The sequence below is a fragment of the Hippocampus zosterae genome, chromosome 14 (genome assembly GCF_025434085.1).
Source record: "Hippocampus zosterae strain Florida chromosome 14, ASM2543408v3, whole genome shotgun sequence".
Lineage (NCBI taxonomy): Eukaryota > Metazoa > Chordata > Actinopteri > Syngnathiformes > Syngnathidae > Hippocampus > Hippocampus zosterae.
The window spans coordinates 8,452,984-8,469,458 of NC_067464.1; the positions used below are offsets into that span (position 1 = coordinate 8,452,984).

At 42.4% G+C, this 16,475-nt stretch overlaps 2 protein-coding genes across 3 annotated transcripts in view; one reads left to right on the forward strand and one right to left on the reverse strand.

The window, feature by feature from the left end:
• Positions 1–5,585, forward strand: part of LOC127614175 (fibroblast growth factor receptor-like 1) — a 30,840-nt gene extending 25,255 nt beyond the window's left edge. Inside the window, exons 4-7 of the mRNA XM_052085341.1 lie at positions 606–692; positions 802–1,086; positions 2,156–2,509; positions 3,790–5,585. Of these exons, the coding sequence (XP_051941301.1) occupies positions 606–692; positions 802–1,086; positions 2,156–2,509; positions 3,790–4,223 (1,160 nt within the window). The 3' untranslated portion in view covers positions 4,224–5,585. The remainder of the gene's footprint in view (positions 1–605; positions 693–801; positions 1,087–2,155; positions 2,510–3,789) is intronic.
• Positions 5,586–7,781: 2,196 nt separating this feature from the next.
• Positions 7,782–16,290, reverse strand: tacc3 (transforming, acidic coiled-coil containing protein 3). 2 transcript variants are annotated; one of them, XM_052085335.1, is made up of 17 exons: positions 16,122–16,290; positions 15,156–15,321; positions 14,942–15,069; positions 14,816–14,862; positions 12,477–13,509; positions 12,342–12,396; positions 11,826–11,958; positions 11,327–11,385; positions 11,096–11,229; positions 10,963–11,005; positions 10,514–10,639; positions 9,739–9,806; positions 9,604–9,647; positions 9,370–9,530; positions 9,182–9,288; positions 8,969–9,089; positions 7,782–8,591 (listed from the first exon to the last, which is right to left on the reverse strand). In XM_052085335.1, exons 2-17 carry the CDS (start codon positions 15,318–15,320, stop codon positions 8,526–8,528), a joined length of 2,490 nt encoding a protein of 829 aa, XP_051941295.1. In that variant the 5' UTR covers position 15,321; positions 16,122–16,290; the 3' UTR covers positions 7,782–8,525. The 2 variants fall into 2 exon arrangements, with proteins under 2 accessions (XP_051941295.1, XP_051941296.1); XM_052085336.1 differs by lacking the exon at positions 16,122–16,290 and adding an exon at positions 15,443–15,700.
• Positions 16,291–16,475: the final 185 nt, after the last annotated feature.

Below are 16,475 nucleotides of genomic sequence, written 5' to 3' on the forward strand. Positions count from 1 at the left end.
TGCCTGAAAGGGTTTCAGTCATCTTAAAACATTACCACATTAAAAAATAAAAATAAAAATTCTACATGATTTTAATTGGGGAATTTTTTTTTCCAGTGTCAGGATAGTCGCATGAACTTTCCTAATTCATTTCATTTCGATTTTTTCAACCGCACTCAAGTATTTCTTCAGTACACTCACCACAACTGCAGCTGTAACAAAGTTCTGAAACATCCAACATGAAAGAATTAAAATCATATAAGAGCAATCATAAATAGTTGAATTCATAAATGGTTTGAGTCCCTCTTGTTGCACATTTTGTGTGAAATGGTTTGTCGATGAGAGCGAGGAGCAAGACCAAAGTCTCCATTGGCCAATATTGATACGCGGCAATTTCCGTTTTTCGGAAATCTCCCAAATTTCCTGATGGTGTCCACGTTCCTGAATCTAGTTAGCCCTATGGGGCCCCTGTGGGATGAAAAATTGGATCCCCCTCCATCATTTAGGTTGTCCATCTATTGTATAAAACACAAAAAGGTTTACTGCAAATTGACTGTCTACTGTCATCAAATCAAACTCGCCCATAATCTGCGCCTTCACTTCATGCTTTCTTGTCGTTTCACCAGATGACTCGGGTTCTGACAGGACTAGACTCGCCGTTTTTGATGGCGCACATTCAGAGCAGGGTTCTGATGGCTTGACGGAAAAGCTCGGTAAGTCTTGCGCCATGCCAACTCAATGGCAGCGGCACTGGCTGCAATGACAGGATAAGTTGTGATTAATTGGACAAATGAGAAATTCCTTTTATTTTGTGGTCACTAGTGCGCCCCCGCTTTACCCAGCCCGCTAAAATGAGGAAGAGGGTGATCGCCCGACCGGTGGGCAGCTCGGTGCGACTCAAATGCACGGCCAGCGGGACGCCGCGGCCGGACATCGTATGGCTGAAGGACGACCAGCCTCTGACCGAGCGGGAGGTCGGCGAGGGCCGGCAGAACAGGTGGACCCTGACCCTGAAGAACCTGACGCCTGCGCACAGCGGCAGATACACCTGCAGGGTGTCCAATCAGGCGGGGGAAATCAACGCCACGTATAAAGTGGAGGTCATACGTGAGTACTGCAGCAAAGTTGAAACGGCATGAACTTCTCAATGTTTTAATTTCTTTTTGGGAACTTTACAGAGTTTCTCAAAGGGCTGTTTTAAACAGTGCATTCATATCAAACTTATTTAGTTGCAATCCGACAAATTTGTGACAATATCTCATCTCCTTAGAGCGCAGATCCCCGCCAAGGTTTAACGGTTCACACCAGTTTATAAAAAAAAAAAAAAAGTGAAGTAACGCGTTATATTTATTAGAGAACGTTGTTCTGATTTGTGCTTTGATCTTGTCATGCAAAATAAACATCCTTATATGAGGGCATGTTGACAGAATAATTACAGATGTGCCAAGCGCCCATTAAGCACTTCAATATGACAAGGAAGTCAATGTTGCTCAGTTGGAAGCTACCATTTTCAGTATGATGAGAGAAGGGGGCGGCTCCACTCAAAAATAGAAAACCAATCCCTTTATCCACAGTTTTTTTTTCAAGATGTGCCAAGCCCACCCGAAAAATGTCACGAGCGCGTTGTGGATTTTTTGTGTGTGTGTGTGCAAAGATGAACGTAAATCGTATACACGAGCACTTCATGCTCATAATTGCTCTAATGGCAGGTCTGATTTTTTTTTTTTTTTTTAAACGGCGGAAGTACTATAACATTTCAAACATTCTCTGATCTACCGTACCCACTCCTGACTTGTGATCACATCTTTGCCCCATGCTGGATGAATGTGCGTAATCACATCTATGAGAAGCACATTGAGGAAGCAGGCAGGGAGAGCGAGGCCTTGTCCCACGGCGCTCGCTCAGAGGACTTGGGGGGGGGGGGGGGTACAAGAGCCACTTTAACTCAAAGGCCCTCCACCCAATCTGGATCTGATTAAAGGCCAGCTGCTTGCACTGTACAACCGGGAGCAGAGAAAGAGAGGAAACTAATCATCCTTATGGTGTTACACGTGCTTCTCCATCCTCCCTGTCTGTTAGAGTTGTGAGCCCGAGGCCAAGCGCCGTGTGGACAGCCTCTCCCATCCACAGAAGCGCTGTCGCAATAAAAGCATGTCTCTATTTCTGGTGTCTGCAGAGAGGACCAACTCCAAGCCCGTTCTGACCGGCACTCACCCTCTCAACACGACGGTGGACTACGGAGGCACCACGTCCTTCCAGTGCAAAGTGAGGAGCGACGTCAAGCCGGTTATCCAGTGGCTGAAGCGCGTGGAGACGAATGAGGAGAGCCGCTACAACTCCACCATTGAAGTGGGAGACCACCGCTTCGTGGTGCTGCCCACAGGGGACGTGTGGTCGCGACCCGACGGCTCCTACCTCAACAAGCTGCTCATTACCCGGGCTAAGGAGGAAGACGCCGGCATGTACATCTGCTTAGGTGCCAACACCATGGGATACAGCTTCCGCAGCGCCTTCCTCACGGTGCTGCCAGGTGAGGGAGCGGAAATGCCTCTTTCGAGCAGCTTCATTCTTCTTCACTCAATGAAGTACACTTATATCAATACAAAGGAAGTATCTACATGTACAAAAACGGCTTCGTCAGAGAGGTATTTCTAGGTTACTGTACTTTGCACTTAGGCCCCCCGCCCACACAGTGAACCATGAGACCCAATGCGACTAAACTGGACCATCGCAAATAAATTACTGTCGGTGACTCACACTCGCACACCTGGTGATTGACCCTCGCACACAAACCAACTTGCTGCAAAGGAAAAATGTGTTCTTATCGGGGAAACACATTTTGAGGTGCCACATACGGCGCCATGAGAAAGCGTTGCCCCCTTTTGAAATACTGTACTCATTTATTTGCCTACAATGCCCATTTTAAGGTTTAATATGATCAAACAAATATAAATATAAGGTTAAGATAACCCAAGTAAACAAAATGTAGTTTTTAAAAATTGATCTGATTCATGAGGGAAAAAAAAAAATCAAAGCTACCTGGCCTTTTGTGAAAATGTACCGGTACTTGAAATTAATTTACTGTGTCAAATCACATTTTCCCAAATTGACCACATCCAAGCCATATTACATCCAGATAGGTTGACTCAGGAAATGGCCTAAATAGAACCTGTCTGACAAAACGAGGTCGTCCGAAAGAGCTCAAAAAGCTGTAACAAAAAGCCATGATCCACAGAAATTCAAGAACAAATGACAAATAAAGTAATTGATATGTGTCAGTCTGAAAAGGCTTACGAAAGTATTCCTAAAGACAACTTCAGCGAATCACAGTGAGATCCATTATCCACAAATTGAGAAAGCACGAAACAGGCTCCCTTGCCCCAATCAAGGTCAGTGTTCTTGAAAGACCAAGAGACTCGGCAAAAAAGACATCCAAGCCAAATGCAAAATACACTGCTGACCAAAAAGAACATTAAGGCTCGTCTTACTTTTGCAAAACACATCTAAGTGATTCCTGAGGGTTTTGGGAGAATATTCTATGGGCTCTTGGGTTGCAAGTGGAACTTTTTGGAATGTGTGTGTTGGCGTAAGTGTAACAGAAAATTAACATCATCATCAATCAACATGGTGGTAGTGTGATGGTCTGGGGTTACTTTGCTACAAGACGACATATACCCAATGAAACCTAATTTGTATGTTGTCTTAAAACAACTCATACAGGTACGATTTATCCAAAACGTTACTTAAAATAGCTTACGGTAGGTCTTTATTGATCAATCAGCGTTTTCTGTGTGATGGCCTCTTTTGTAGACACCAAGCCCCCCATCATGCCTGTCTTTCCGGCGGCCTCCAGCTCCCTGCCCTGGCCCGTCATCATCGGCATCCCCGCCGGAATCGTCTTCATCTTTGGCACCGTGCTGCTCTGGTTCTGCCAGAGTAGAAAGCAATGCCCCCCTCCCGGCAGCCCCGCCGCCGCCATCCCCCACCGGGTCCCGCCGTGTCGCGAGCGGGAGCGAAGCTGCGCCGCGCCGTCGTCTGGCTCGTCCAGCCCGGACAAAGACTGCGTGAGTGCACTGAACTACGAGGAGTATCTGGCACAGCAGCAGCAGCTACTTCTCAACCACGGAGGCGCTGCCATGTCGGCCAAGATCTATCCCAAAATCTACACTGACATTCACACGCACACACACTCCCACGTGGACGGGAAAGTTCATCAACATCAACACATTCATTTCCAGTGTTAGCGGAGCAGAAAAGGAATTTAAAAACAACGCTTCATGGTGGGACGTTGTCAGGGGGCGGTGGGAGGACAACCCCAAATTGGCCAGTCATAAGACACCATGATGACATCACAACATTTGGTGCTGTCACTTTTATTTTGAATTTTTTTGCGTGTGTCCAAGTTGTCAGACTCTCACGCCACTAAAGAGCCGCCAGTCCTTGCCTGTGCACTTAATTTAAAAAAGGACGAGGAGTTGTGGTTGGTGGGAGTGTGAATGCAGCTGTTGCAGCCTCATGAAAAAGGTCTTTGCAACGAAACGGTCGGAGCTCCCGTTTCGCCTTCTGGTTCCTCAGCTGTTCAAAATGGTACTGGAGGTGTACAAAAGGGCTTGACACGTCCTACTCAGGTTGACGCTTTGTGTTTTAGAAAGCTGACCACTATCTTATTTTTAATCACATGAAGTAGCCAAAATATTAGGTACACCAGCACAATCTAAGAAATTCCAAATAAACATTTCTGTCTGTGAGGGCAATAATGCTCAGTTAATTGACACTGTCAGAGAAATATTCAATTCACAGTTGAACACTTCCCGGTCTAATTCAATGTAGAGGACAAGTAACAAATGTCACTTGGTATGTCATGTCGAGATGAAGATTAGAAATCACAAAAATAATTTGTGGATTAAAAAAAAACAAAATGTCTTTTGGTTCTCATGTAAGGCCATAATGCCATGAATAATTCCAAATCTAGCCCACATGAAAACGTTTTGTTTCAAGTGTGACTTGGCAGGCTAATGTGTGACCTGGTCAACTTTGGCACGTGGTGCTGACCCTACAGGTCAAGTCCGATAGCTGAGTGGTGTCAATCAATACTGCCAAGGCAATAAATAAATAAATCAATAAACATTGAAAAATAATACATTTATTGTGCCATAATGTGTACCTAGTGAAGTGTCTGACAAGTGTACCATCGCTGTCCAAGACTGCAAGGGATAAGCGGAGTATGTTTCAGTGTTACATGATGGTGGTGGTAGGGGGTGTTCTAGCCAAATTGCTACCGTTAGTTTGAGTTTGAGTTCTCAACCAATAACAGTTTGTGAAGCTCCGTTCATTTTGAATCAAACTGAGTCATGAATACTTAATTTATTTTGATTTTTTTTAATGTATCAAAAGAAGTTTATTTTTCTGGATAAGGCATTTTGCATTTCTGTCGTGTAATTATAAGTATTCTTTGTGTTGTTGTGTTTAGTATATTTGAAATGCAGTTTATTCACATGTAGTTGATTTAGTTAATAGTGTATGCAAATGGTTCTATTTTTGACAATCCCAGATGTTCTCTTATGAAATCATCTCATTTGGTGGTTTGAATAAATGAACGAAACGTGTTATCGTGTGTGTTTCATGTGTGATAGAGTATGTTTGTGTTCGCATGTTCATGTGTGTTCAGCACAGTGTTGAGCAAACTAGAGAAACATAGTAGGCTCAGGTAGTTACTCTACTTTAAAGTCAAACTTACGAACGTTGTATGGCCAAAACCAGAAAACAGGTGAGCCCTGATGGTCCGTCACCTGAGTCCTTACTGTGATGTTACATCAAAGTCTCAATACTTTTGGCCAACTCTGATGTCATTTTCAGAGAACAACAAGTGGGTGTGCAAAACAAAATGGCTGTCCCCTGACATGATAAAACCAGATTGACGTCATCCCTAATTTACACACATGCGCGCAAACACCCACACACTTCCAAAACATTGGCAATACCACTTACAAATATACAGAGAAAATATTTAACAGCTACAATGTAAATAATAATAACAATAATCAAATATATTGTTTTTTTATCGTTAGAAACCACTCCGAATGTCTGTTATCTGTTAGCATGTGCGTGTGTGTATCTTTTGATGGGTGACGAGGAGGGCAGCCAATAACACACACTTTTCTTTTTCCTCCTTTGCTTTTTTTTCTAGTCGAGTGATGGGCTCAGCTTAGAGAGCGCGAGACGACCATTTGAGCGAGTCTAATGTTCCCTTTGGAGCTAAGATTTCCTTTCAGTATTTTGGAAGCGCATTGTCCCGCTGTGGGAGTGAAGTGAGCAGAATTTGCGGTGACTCCAAGAAGAAGGGCCGCATTGTAGACCTGCTTTTGTCCTGAGTGTTTGCACGATGACTACGAGGACGGCGATGAGGAGGGTTGTCTCCCTCGGCCACAGGTGCATTCAAAGGTTGTTTTGTAATTTACTTTTGAATACATGTATGGAGGTAAATAGTTGGGTCTCCGATACAGTGCGACCTTAATTGACAGCCGACCTCATCAAACTGTATTGTTTCTTTCATGAACTATTTGGTATTTAATTCTGTCATTGAGGTCTTAAAGTGTTTGTCTCATTGCGCTATTTTAGAACCATCCCTTGGGACTACGTTCTGAAAACTAGCATTTATGCTAAATCCGGAACATTTACATTTCATTCTTGTGTTGATTAATGTGCACTGTCCCAAAGAAATAAATAACATAAAAATAAATAATAATGAAAAGAGATGTAAAGCGCTCGCTTTAGAAATGTGCATGTGCCCTTGTCCCAGCAGTTTTTGCGGCATGATGAGTGCTGGCAAAATTGCACCAGATGACAAGAAGTAGGCTGGAAAAACGTCTCATTCCTGACCCTTGGGATATTTATTATTGTTTTACAAAAGAATCCAGAATATATATTAAGACACTCAGATTCAGTTTGAAAACGATGACGTCTCTGTTAAGTAGAACATAAAGTATTTTACACGAAGGCATTGGAAAAACCTTAAATTGGAAACGAATGTTAGCACATACTGCCTTCTAGTGCGTTGTTCTGTAAATTACAAGCAGACGAAAACGCGTTCATTCATTAAAAAATGTAGGTTGATCTAAAGTTGATTCAATATATTTTATCCATACGTTTATTGAATCCAACACAAATATGATTGTTCGGATTTGTTTGTTTTTAACGTGTTCATCATGTCTGAAAATATTAGACGAGCCACGTATTTTTCTGTTGGAATTACGGAATTACGAATGACGATACAAAATACGGAATTATATTAAATTAACTTTTAATTTATGTCCATAAATGCAAGACAATATAGTGTATTTGTTTAACTTGAATTACATTAACTGAAATAAATGCAGTTTGAATTTAATGCAAGTCTTCTTTGTGATCGATAAATAAAGCAATAAACTATGTAACTGAATTTAATGTAAGTCATCTTTGTGATCGATAAATAAAGCAATAAACTATGTTGCGTAAAACAAGGGGTCATATCCTACCTGATCTAGTTGATACACACCAAATTGCCTTTTATTAGTTTGATGTTGCTAATTTGGCCTTTAAATTTAAGCAACTGGAAGATTTTGCGCTTTGGCGAGATTTTACGTTACTTTTTAATTCTCTTGACCACAGCTACCGCCGTACCAAATCAAATTCACTCGTAATCCCGCTGACTCAAACCAAATCTTGCCACTTAAAAATGATCCTTTTTGAGTCGGTTCATACTCCATCGGATATACAGAACACATCGAATCATCTTTTAATGGAGAGAGGCACATCCCTTACTGTTGAATTGGATTATTTTATTAACATTACAGCATTTTTTCCCACTCATTCGTAATCTAGAGAAAATACAAGTTTTTCAAATCGAGATGTTTTTCAAAAAGTTTTAACAAAAATACAAACACAACGACACATTTCTCTCACACTCCTCAGTGTTTCCCCCAATCAAAGCGAAGGCCCATTTTGCTTTTGAGAAAACTATCACAGCACACCACCGAGCAAAATGTCAGAAAAAAAGTGGAATGTACATGTGTCTTGTACTTTCTGCCACAAGTTGAAGGCAGTTTGATGAACAAAAATACAGTTTGAGGAATTACATAATTCCCATTGGGACACCTGATTTTGCCTGAGACAAAGTGCCAGTGCATCTCTAATGCAGTATACGGCAAAAACATTTTACACTGTGGCGGCCATTTGCAGCCCACTGGTCAGCAATACAAACAAACAAAAAAAAAAAAGGTCAAAAGTGCAGCAGGTGAGGAGTATCTTTTTCTATTATTACATTTCAATAATGTTGTGCTGTCGTTAAATTAAGCCTCATGCATGAAGAACACAGATTTTCTGTCTTGTACTATAATTTCTTCTGGGTTGACAAAAATTAGCACACTTTGTACAAGTTAATCGTCTTTATTACTATTTTAAAGTATTGTAAAAACATTGACAAAAGAACAAATTGTACCCAAACAAGAGAATGAAAGTGATGAGACCAAAAGGGGACAGACAACGAAATATGTACAAGTGCAAGTCAATCAACCCTTCTGGACGTTGCTGATGAGCTCATCACAGAGTTTGGTCAGCTCTTCAGCCTCCTTCACCTACGACAATAAATAGAAGCATTTTTGAGTCACTTGCCATGAAAAATAATAAAAATAGCTCATCAGTGATTGGACATTGTGATTTCCTTGGAATGTTGTCGAAATGATCATTTGAAAATCAACACTTGCAGAGATGTTTAGAGATAAAAGGTGCATATTGATATTGCATTTCCTACCATGTTCAATCTATGAGAAATCAACAACACGATCATTGTCTTCATATTGAGGAATATTAATTATTAACATAAAGGTGGAAGGATGCTTCAATGTTGGAGGACATTGAATTGAATATTTGGAAATGTAAATAGGGTAAAAAAGTAATCAACGCATTTGGCCCAGGCTGTATATTTTATTCAAATGTGTTCGAGTGCATTCACCTTCTGCTCCAGGTTCTTCTCCAGTGAGTGCACCTTCATCTGCTCGCGCCGTAGCTGGACTTGCAGCGCCGACATCTCTGCCTTGTTCTTGGAGCGCACCTCAGCGATTTCCTCATTGGCCCTATTGGACAGGACAAGTGTTGAGGTGAGCGAGGAAAGCTTCATGTAGATTTACTCTAACTACACAAGCGTGTTTTTTAAAATATTTTTTACTGGCTAATTTTTTCCTCGGCGTGGGCTTTAAGGGTCTGGTAGCGCTTCTCGTCCTTCTTGATCCTCTCCAGGTAGTCCTGAGCACAAGCCTTCAGGGTTTCCTCATTCTGCAAGGGGTAATGCAATCGGTCCACTGTCAAATTGCACCAACGCTGTGAATGTTATTCACCTGAGAAAGCGGTTTGGACCTTTTTGTAACCCTCGACGATTTCCTTGTACTTCTCCAGTCGTCTAAAAAGGTCAGAGAGTGATCTCTCCATGGCGTTGAGGTCACTGGAGACCTGCTCCTTCTCCAGCAGGACCTCGTTCAGCTTGGCCAGCGAAGCCTCGCGCTCCTTCTCTTGGTCCGCTAAACAACAGCCGTAGAGTCTTACATATTAGCGACAATGCTTGATAACATGGCAATTTATTTTAAAACTCACCCATCATTTTTGCAATGATGAGCTCAAATTCTGCAATTATTTTCCTGTTGGAAAAGGGGAAATGTCAGCTTATATTTATAAACAGCGCTATGTCTTGAAAAAGATGCCCCCCCCACCCCGCCCCCGACCTCCTACCTCATTTCTTGACCATCGCCTTGTAACTGGTTGTACTTTGCGCACATTTGGTCCTCTTTTGTCTTGGCCTGTAGAAAAAGACATATTTACTACACTGACAACAGCACTCTTGCTAGGTACTAAAATATACACATTTTATTGCTGGCGTCGTCGTACAGACGACATAAATCTGTTTCCAATTAGGAGCAGCACAACACAATTTGGCCATAATGGTAAATTAGGATTAAAGTGTTAAATTTTTGAAAAAAATATTTAATTTGGTGTTCACTGAACATATAGGAGTCATTTAATGTACAAGTCATCGTTTTCCAAAGAAGAAAAGGGTTATTGGGTTCTCCAGGGATAATTTTTTTTCTTTGTTTCTTTCGGGAAGACACTGCAGCATGCCTTTTCACAGGTGGACATGGACCACAGTAGACTTGAAGGCTGCTTCAAATAATCTCTGGTTGTCTCAAACAAAAGTGGCCCCACCACACATGCGATGATCCCATCATTCTTCTATGCAAGTTTTAATAAATGAATGCTTTAACATGAGAATAGTCATGTTCTTATTGGAACTCTTACAGTATGTTTCTTATAAAAGAAAGCGAGTCTGTTGAATTTATAGAACACGTGTGCCATGACGCACGATCAGGATGGTACTACCTCTGCCTCAATTCGAGCCAGGAAAAAGATAAGAAAACCTCGATTATGATTGGTAAAAGACGGTGATGCTCCTTTTGGTTATTGGTTTTAGTTTGGTTCAAAAAAATTTTTAAAAAGGTGCAGGTCATACCTCAGCCTGGATTTTGGCAATGGCTTCATCCATGTCTTTCTGACTGTACTTGAGCACGTCAATGATGTCTTCTGTGTTTGCAGGCTGCGAGAAAGCTGGGGTGAGGCTCTCGAGTATTTGGGGAGTCTGCAAGACAAGTCACCAAAACACAGTAAGCATTTGATCACCACTTCCCAATGGAAAAGGAAAGAATCCATCTTTTTTAAATGTTCTCAACCCCTGTTCGTTAGCATTACAAAAACATTTTCCCGCGCTTCTTCGAGTTGCTGCCACCATTGGCTTGCTATCAGAAGCCCTCCAGTGGCTGCCCCCAAGCCGCCACACTCGAAGGTGGTGGCAACTATCTTTATGTTTCATTATCAGATGTTTGAGCCAACCCTTATTCCAGTACAACCAACAATTGGTAACAGTCAGTGGATGGACTAAACAACAAACAAACGGTGACTCACGGGAGCTGCGGTAGAGTCTTCAGCCATCGGTAGAGTTTCAAACCTAAATCGGACAGAACAAAATGCCATCGTTGAGATTTTAAAACGTGACATTATTATTTGCCGTCCGGGAGGTGCACGCCAATATTCATACCGTGAAACGAGAGAAGTCGTGCAAGGACCCTGTGGTGGAAACCCAGGACCTCCTCCACAATTTTTCGGGCTCTCCCTCAGCAGGGGGTCGAACTTGAGGTACAAGGACTGTTTGCGCAATGCAGACTCCTTGAACTTTTTGCATAAAAAAAAAACAAAAAAGTCCAATATTTAAACAAATAAAACGTTTGAGATTGTGTATTATTGCTCACAGAAATACTAAACCACTCACACTGCTTGAGCCAAACTGTTCAAGGTAGTCGATTTGCCCCTCAAAGTTGTTGGACATGACTAAGGAAAATTAAAACACATAAATGAGCTAGCTTGAACTAGAAAAAGGTCTTTATAAGACCAATGTGAAAATAGAATGAAAGTAAACTTTACAGGAGGTGGTTGTGATCCCCCCCCCCCAAAAAAAAAGAAGAAAAAAAGAATCAAAGTAACAAAATTCCTGCATACACATACACAATGAGACACCAAAGAACTCCTTCCATATAATTTCATTACTTTTAGCATTTTTGTTCTTGAATTTCAATTATTTTCTCAGAATATTATACATACGGGATATATCTTAAGTGAGGCCCTCCTTACTCAATCATCCCAATGAATTTCAAATCATGGTAAAAATACCAATTGAAAAAAAAAAGCTCAATGGAAAGTAGCTACATATGGTACCAAGTTGAAATAAAAGATGATAAAACAATCTGACCATTATAGAAAAATCTACTTACACTCAGTGCCAGGCACAAACACTTCAGTAAAGTTTGACAGGCTAGTCTGTGGTTGTTCGGCTAAATTGTCTGCAGCCTTGTCAGCTTTAGGGGGAGAACCCTGCTCATCGACACAAGCCGACTCCTCAACTTTCTGTGAGTCAAAGAAAGAAAATGTAATTAAAGAAGAAATAACACAGTATCGTCCTTCATATGACTGGCTTGTGTACTGTAGCTCCCACTAAACTATGGAAGAGAACCATTTCCCAAACAATTCAAATTCAGTTGGGTTTTTTTTATACCTCAAACTAGCACAGACAAAAATCCTTTGTGTGTGTGTGTTTTTTTTAAAGATTCTTCACCATAAAAAAAAAGATGATTGTTGCGATTACAATAAATCCTTGCTATTCACAGGCGATAGGAACCAAGACACAATGTGACTTCTTGCGTCAGGAGAGATCTCGTCACTACACGATAGTAGCTAATCAAATATTCATTTGTAAAAGCAAACCACAACTAGGCAATGGTTCATGGTACCTGCTCTTGTAGCACTTCAGTGGTGGCTTCCACTGTGGATGCGCTCTCATTGGCCCTACAAACGACAAAGACGCATATTTCAAGGTCAACCGCATGACAAAACACCAAGGGAGATTCCTTTCGGTGTTGGCATACTGAGCAGGTGTCTCGTGTGTAGAGTTGTGCTCGGGGCTGGTGTGCAGACTGCTCTTGGGAGAGTTGCTGATGTCGGATTTTGTGCCAAAGGGGTTAAAGTTGGGGTCATCCAACTTTTCAAAGTCAAAAGAGTACAAGGCTTTGGGGGCACTCGCATCTGCATCGTCACTGGCCGATGACTTGTCCGCGTCGCTTGCTGGCGCCTTGGTGTCGGGCAAAGACTTTCCCTCTTTGGGCTTGTGGGCAGGTGGTTTTCTGCCAAACCTCTTGGGCGGGGGTTTCTGTTTGACCTCGCCACCATCCAAGTTGAACTCCAGCTTGATCGGACCTGCCGCGGTGGGCGGGGCCGCCAACAGGGTCCCCGAATCAACCCCTTGAGCACACGATGGAGTAGGGGTCACGGTGGCGATGAGGTCGACGTCAACTTGTACGGGGACCCCCTGGAGCACCTCTTCATCTGCAGGCTTAATCGGGGCTTCCTCTGTGGGGGTGTTACTATCTGGTGCCTTCCTCGACAGGACAGGGGAATTCTGGATTTTGGAGCCCCTGGTTATAAATGGATCCACCATGTCACAACTGTCAAAATCAAAGTTGTAAGTTCCTTTTGCCAAAAGGGGCGCCTCTTCACCAAAATCCGGTGAGGGTTTGTTTTCGTCGCCTCTGGTGGGCGTCTTCGCGGGGACATGGTCAGGCGTTGCGCTGCACGACTCTTGCTCCACGGTTGCAACCTTCAGCACTGTGACCACGCTGCTGTCTGCAGAGCTGACCTCGGCGGAGACGTTGACGAGGGAGTTCTCCACAGAGCGGGTGAACGGAAGAGTCTCATCCAATGCCAAATCCGACTTGTTGGTGGGCTCCTCACACCGACTGTCTGGTTGTTTGGGAGAAGGGTTCTCAACCACAGTCCTCGGGGGAGAGAGAACCATCTTATTAGACCCCTCGAAAGGGTTCATGTTGTCCAGATTGTCAAAGTCCAACTGATAACCTCCTTTGCTTTGGATCGGCATATCATCATCAGGATAGGAAGACAGTTCTGTGGCAAAATAAAGAAAATTATCCTCTTTATGATCTGCTTTTGTATTTGGAAATCAACCAAACCATTTTGAAAAAAAAGGAAAAAAACCCCAAAAAACTTCAGCTCAGTGAGCACCCAAATTAAATCAACAAATGTGACCGCCACAGGGCATTACTCAAGATGTGAAACTTTAACACAAGCTTCTGCATTAAGACGCCACAATAGAGCTCCGAAGCCTTATCGGCTAGAAAAGTAGGCCTAGTACTCAATTTAGGCACGGTGCTATCAGTAAAGCTGCACCCATTTGATAAGAAACATTTGTAAGTTTGTCCAAAATGAGAACAAGTGAGAGCCAGATAGTTCGCTTGAGAAGATGACCCCCAAAAAAGGCTAAAAATGATAATTTTTAAAGAATAACAAGACCACTTTTCCACTAGACAGGGCTTCGGGGGCATCTGAGAGTGGTTAAATGCATACATTGTTTTTGTCACATGGTATGTTGTTACGTCGTGTGGACCTGATGTGGATTGTTTTCAGCATTTTTGGCCACAACATTCGTCAAAGAAGAATCTGTGCTTGGTGGTTGCGCCTTATTGGCGACACGCGTGAACCGGCACTGATTTTGATCGTGAGGAATGTCGGCGCCATTTGACTGTCGCTGCCGGACAGTTCTGGGGCGCTTGTCTCTTGCGCCTGAAGTAGGCAGCATTTTTCACAGCCAGGCTTTGTTTAGCGGAAAGGTTGGTGCTGATGGACAGACTACGGCTGGATGGATGCATGGCTTGAGGAGCCGACGACGAGAAGAAAGGAACGTCAGCGCGGAGCGCCAATGCGGATGTGGAACTGGGAGTCGCGGCTTGGAATTGTAGCGGATTTACATGGGACAGGAGAAGAGTGAAAAGGATACTTTCATTCGCTCATCTTTCATCTATAACTGCTTCAGACAACCAAGTGTATGCAGGCAAGTGGTTAAGATTGCACGATTGTCTGTGTCTAATCTGTTTTCTTTTATTATTTTGTCATTTTATGTTAACTTTATTTTTGATGGCGCCATGGGCATCCACAGCGGCTCCTCTTGTTGTATGTTGTGAGAGGGAAGAAATTTCATCTGTGTTGCACAGCACATTTGACAATAAAGTTGTACTTGAATACAACAAAACTGCAAATAGTTGACTTCTTAACCAAATAACACAGGATAGTATTCGAAAAGTGCTCTGTTTTACTGTTTATTGTATATGTTGAATTGCTCCATGTACAGCACTTTGCATGCAGCGATGGCTGTTTGAAAGTGCTCTATAAATACAGTTGAGTTGAGAAAAACTACCTTGTGCGGGACCATCTTGTTGCTTTGACGTCTCTTGTGGCATAGTGCTGTAAGGAAGAGCACATTTTTTTCTTTTAAATGGTTCATTACACCATAGACGCATTGTAACCAAGTGACTGCACATACTTTGTCATGTTCAAATTCAGGGACTCCATAGCTTTTATGCACTTATCCACACTTGTCATTTTAAGCAAATTTGGAGGAGATAGAATCCTTTTAGTAACTGGATCCCTTCGCGGCGTCTGGAAACAAACCTAAACAGCAAAAAAAGGTTTGGTGATAAGTAGAAAGTAGAAAAAAAAACCTAAAGAGAAGAGATTGTGATGGGGTGATTGGGTACCTTCACGTCCTTCGGCATTGTCTTGTTGGGGAGGTTCTCCATCTGCCGCAGGATGGACGGCCTCCCGGTCGGCTGGTCTAGCTCAAAAATGTCCCCACTTGTGCTGCTGTGCTTTCCTCTGGGGCAGATGCCACGGTTCTCATCATTCACCTCAACAGAGCTCATCCTGTGTACACAGAGGAACACGGTTATCCACAACTCACTGGCAGCCCTCAAAAACAAACCGAGGGGAGGGGGGCTTTGGTAAGGCTGCATCCAGTTGATAAGAAAAATGTCAAACGTGGTACCAAAATGAGGATGAGTGAAAGCCAAAGCTTCTGCTTCAGAAGTTGAGATTTTGTTGTCTGAACTCCACTTTTCTGAATAAAATGGCACAAAGAAAGGGCTAAAATTTTGACTATTGGCACAAGAATGGGGGCCCAAAATAACACGCTTTCGTGTGCACATTATCATTGCGTTTAAAATTTTATACAGTACTTAAAAAATGTTTTGAGCAGCCCGCCCCTATGTGGCCAATATTATTACATACACTAGAAAAAGACGCCCTTAAGAAATTGTACATCACGTGACATTCTCGCGAGTTGAACCCTGTCAAATTTTCACACAGCATTGTCACCGACAAAACAAAACAACGTCATTTGGTCATCATTTGAGACCGAAATATACGTCTTTGTCACATTACGAAATTTGGACACCCATGTCGTTTCAATTTATTGCAGTCGACGCACGATGAAACGCAAGGAAAAGCTAAGTGCTCGATTGTACATGAAAAGAGATTCAAACGTCAAAAAGCTAATTTATGTGATCCTGGAACCTTTTTAACGCTCACGTTCGTTTGTGCACACATTTTAGAATAACGGAACGGCAACGGTCAATGGTAGACAACTTTCGTTAAACTGTCCCGATAAAATAGCCAAACAATGATACCAAACAGTAATTAGTTAATAAAAACAATAACTCACAAACCTGTTCTGGTAGGTACCTCAGATCAAACTCCCAAAAGGAAAATCCAGAATGTAAAAAGACAAGAATGGCGTGCTTTCGTAAACCGTTCGCCTTCCCGGTGAGAGAAGACGGTTTGGATTTTAAACGCATTGGAATGGACCAGTACGGCCCTTTGGAACATTCGAAGGAGCCAATCACGTGAAACCCGGAAATGACACATCTACGACTGTCCCCCATGAAATACTGTGTAACAATGTCCAAATTATTCATAGTTCAGACCAGGGTATATAATTAAAAAAAATATGTATTGAAAATTGGTTAATTGATTCTTTGTATACTTTGTACAATCAACAATTGTAGTTTATTACAGAATGA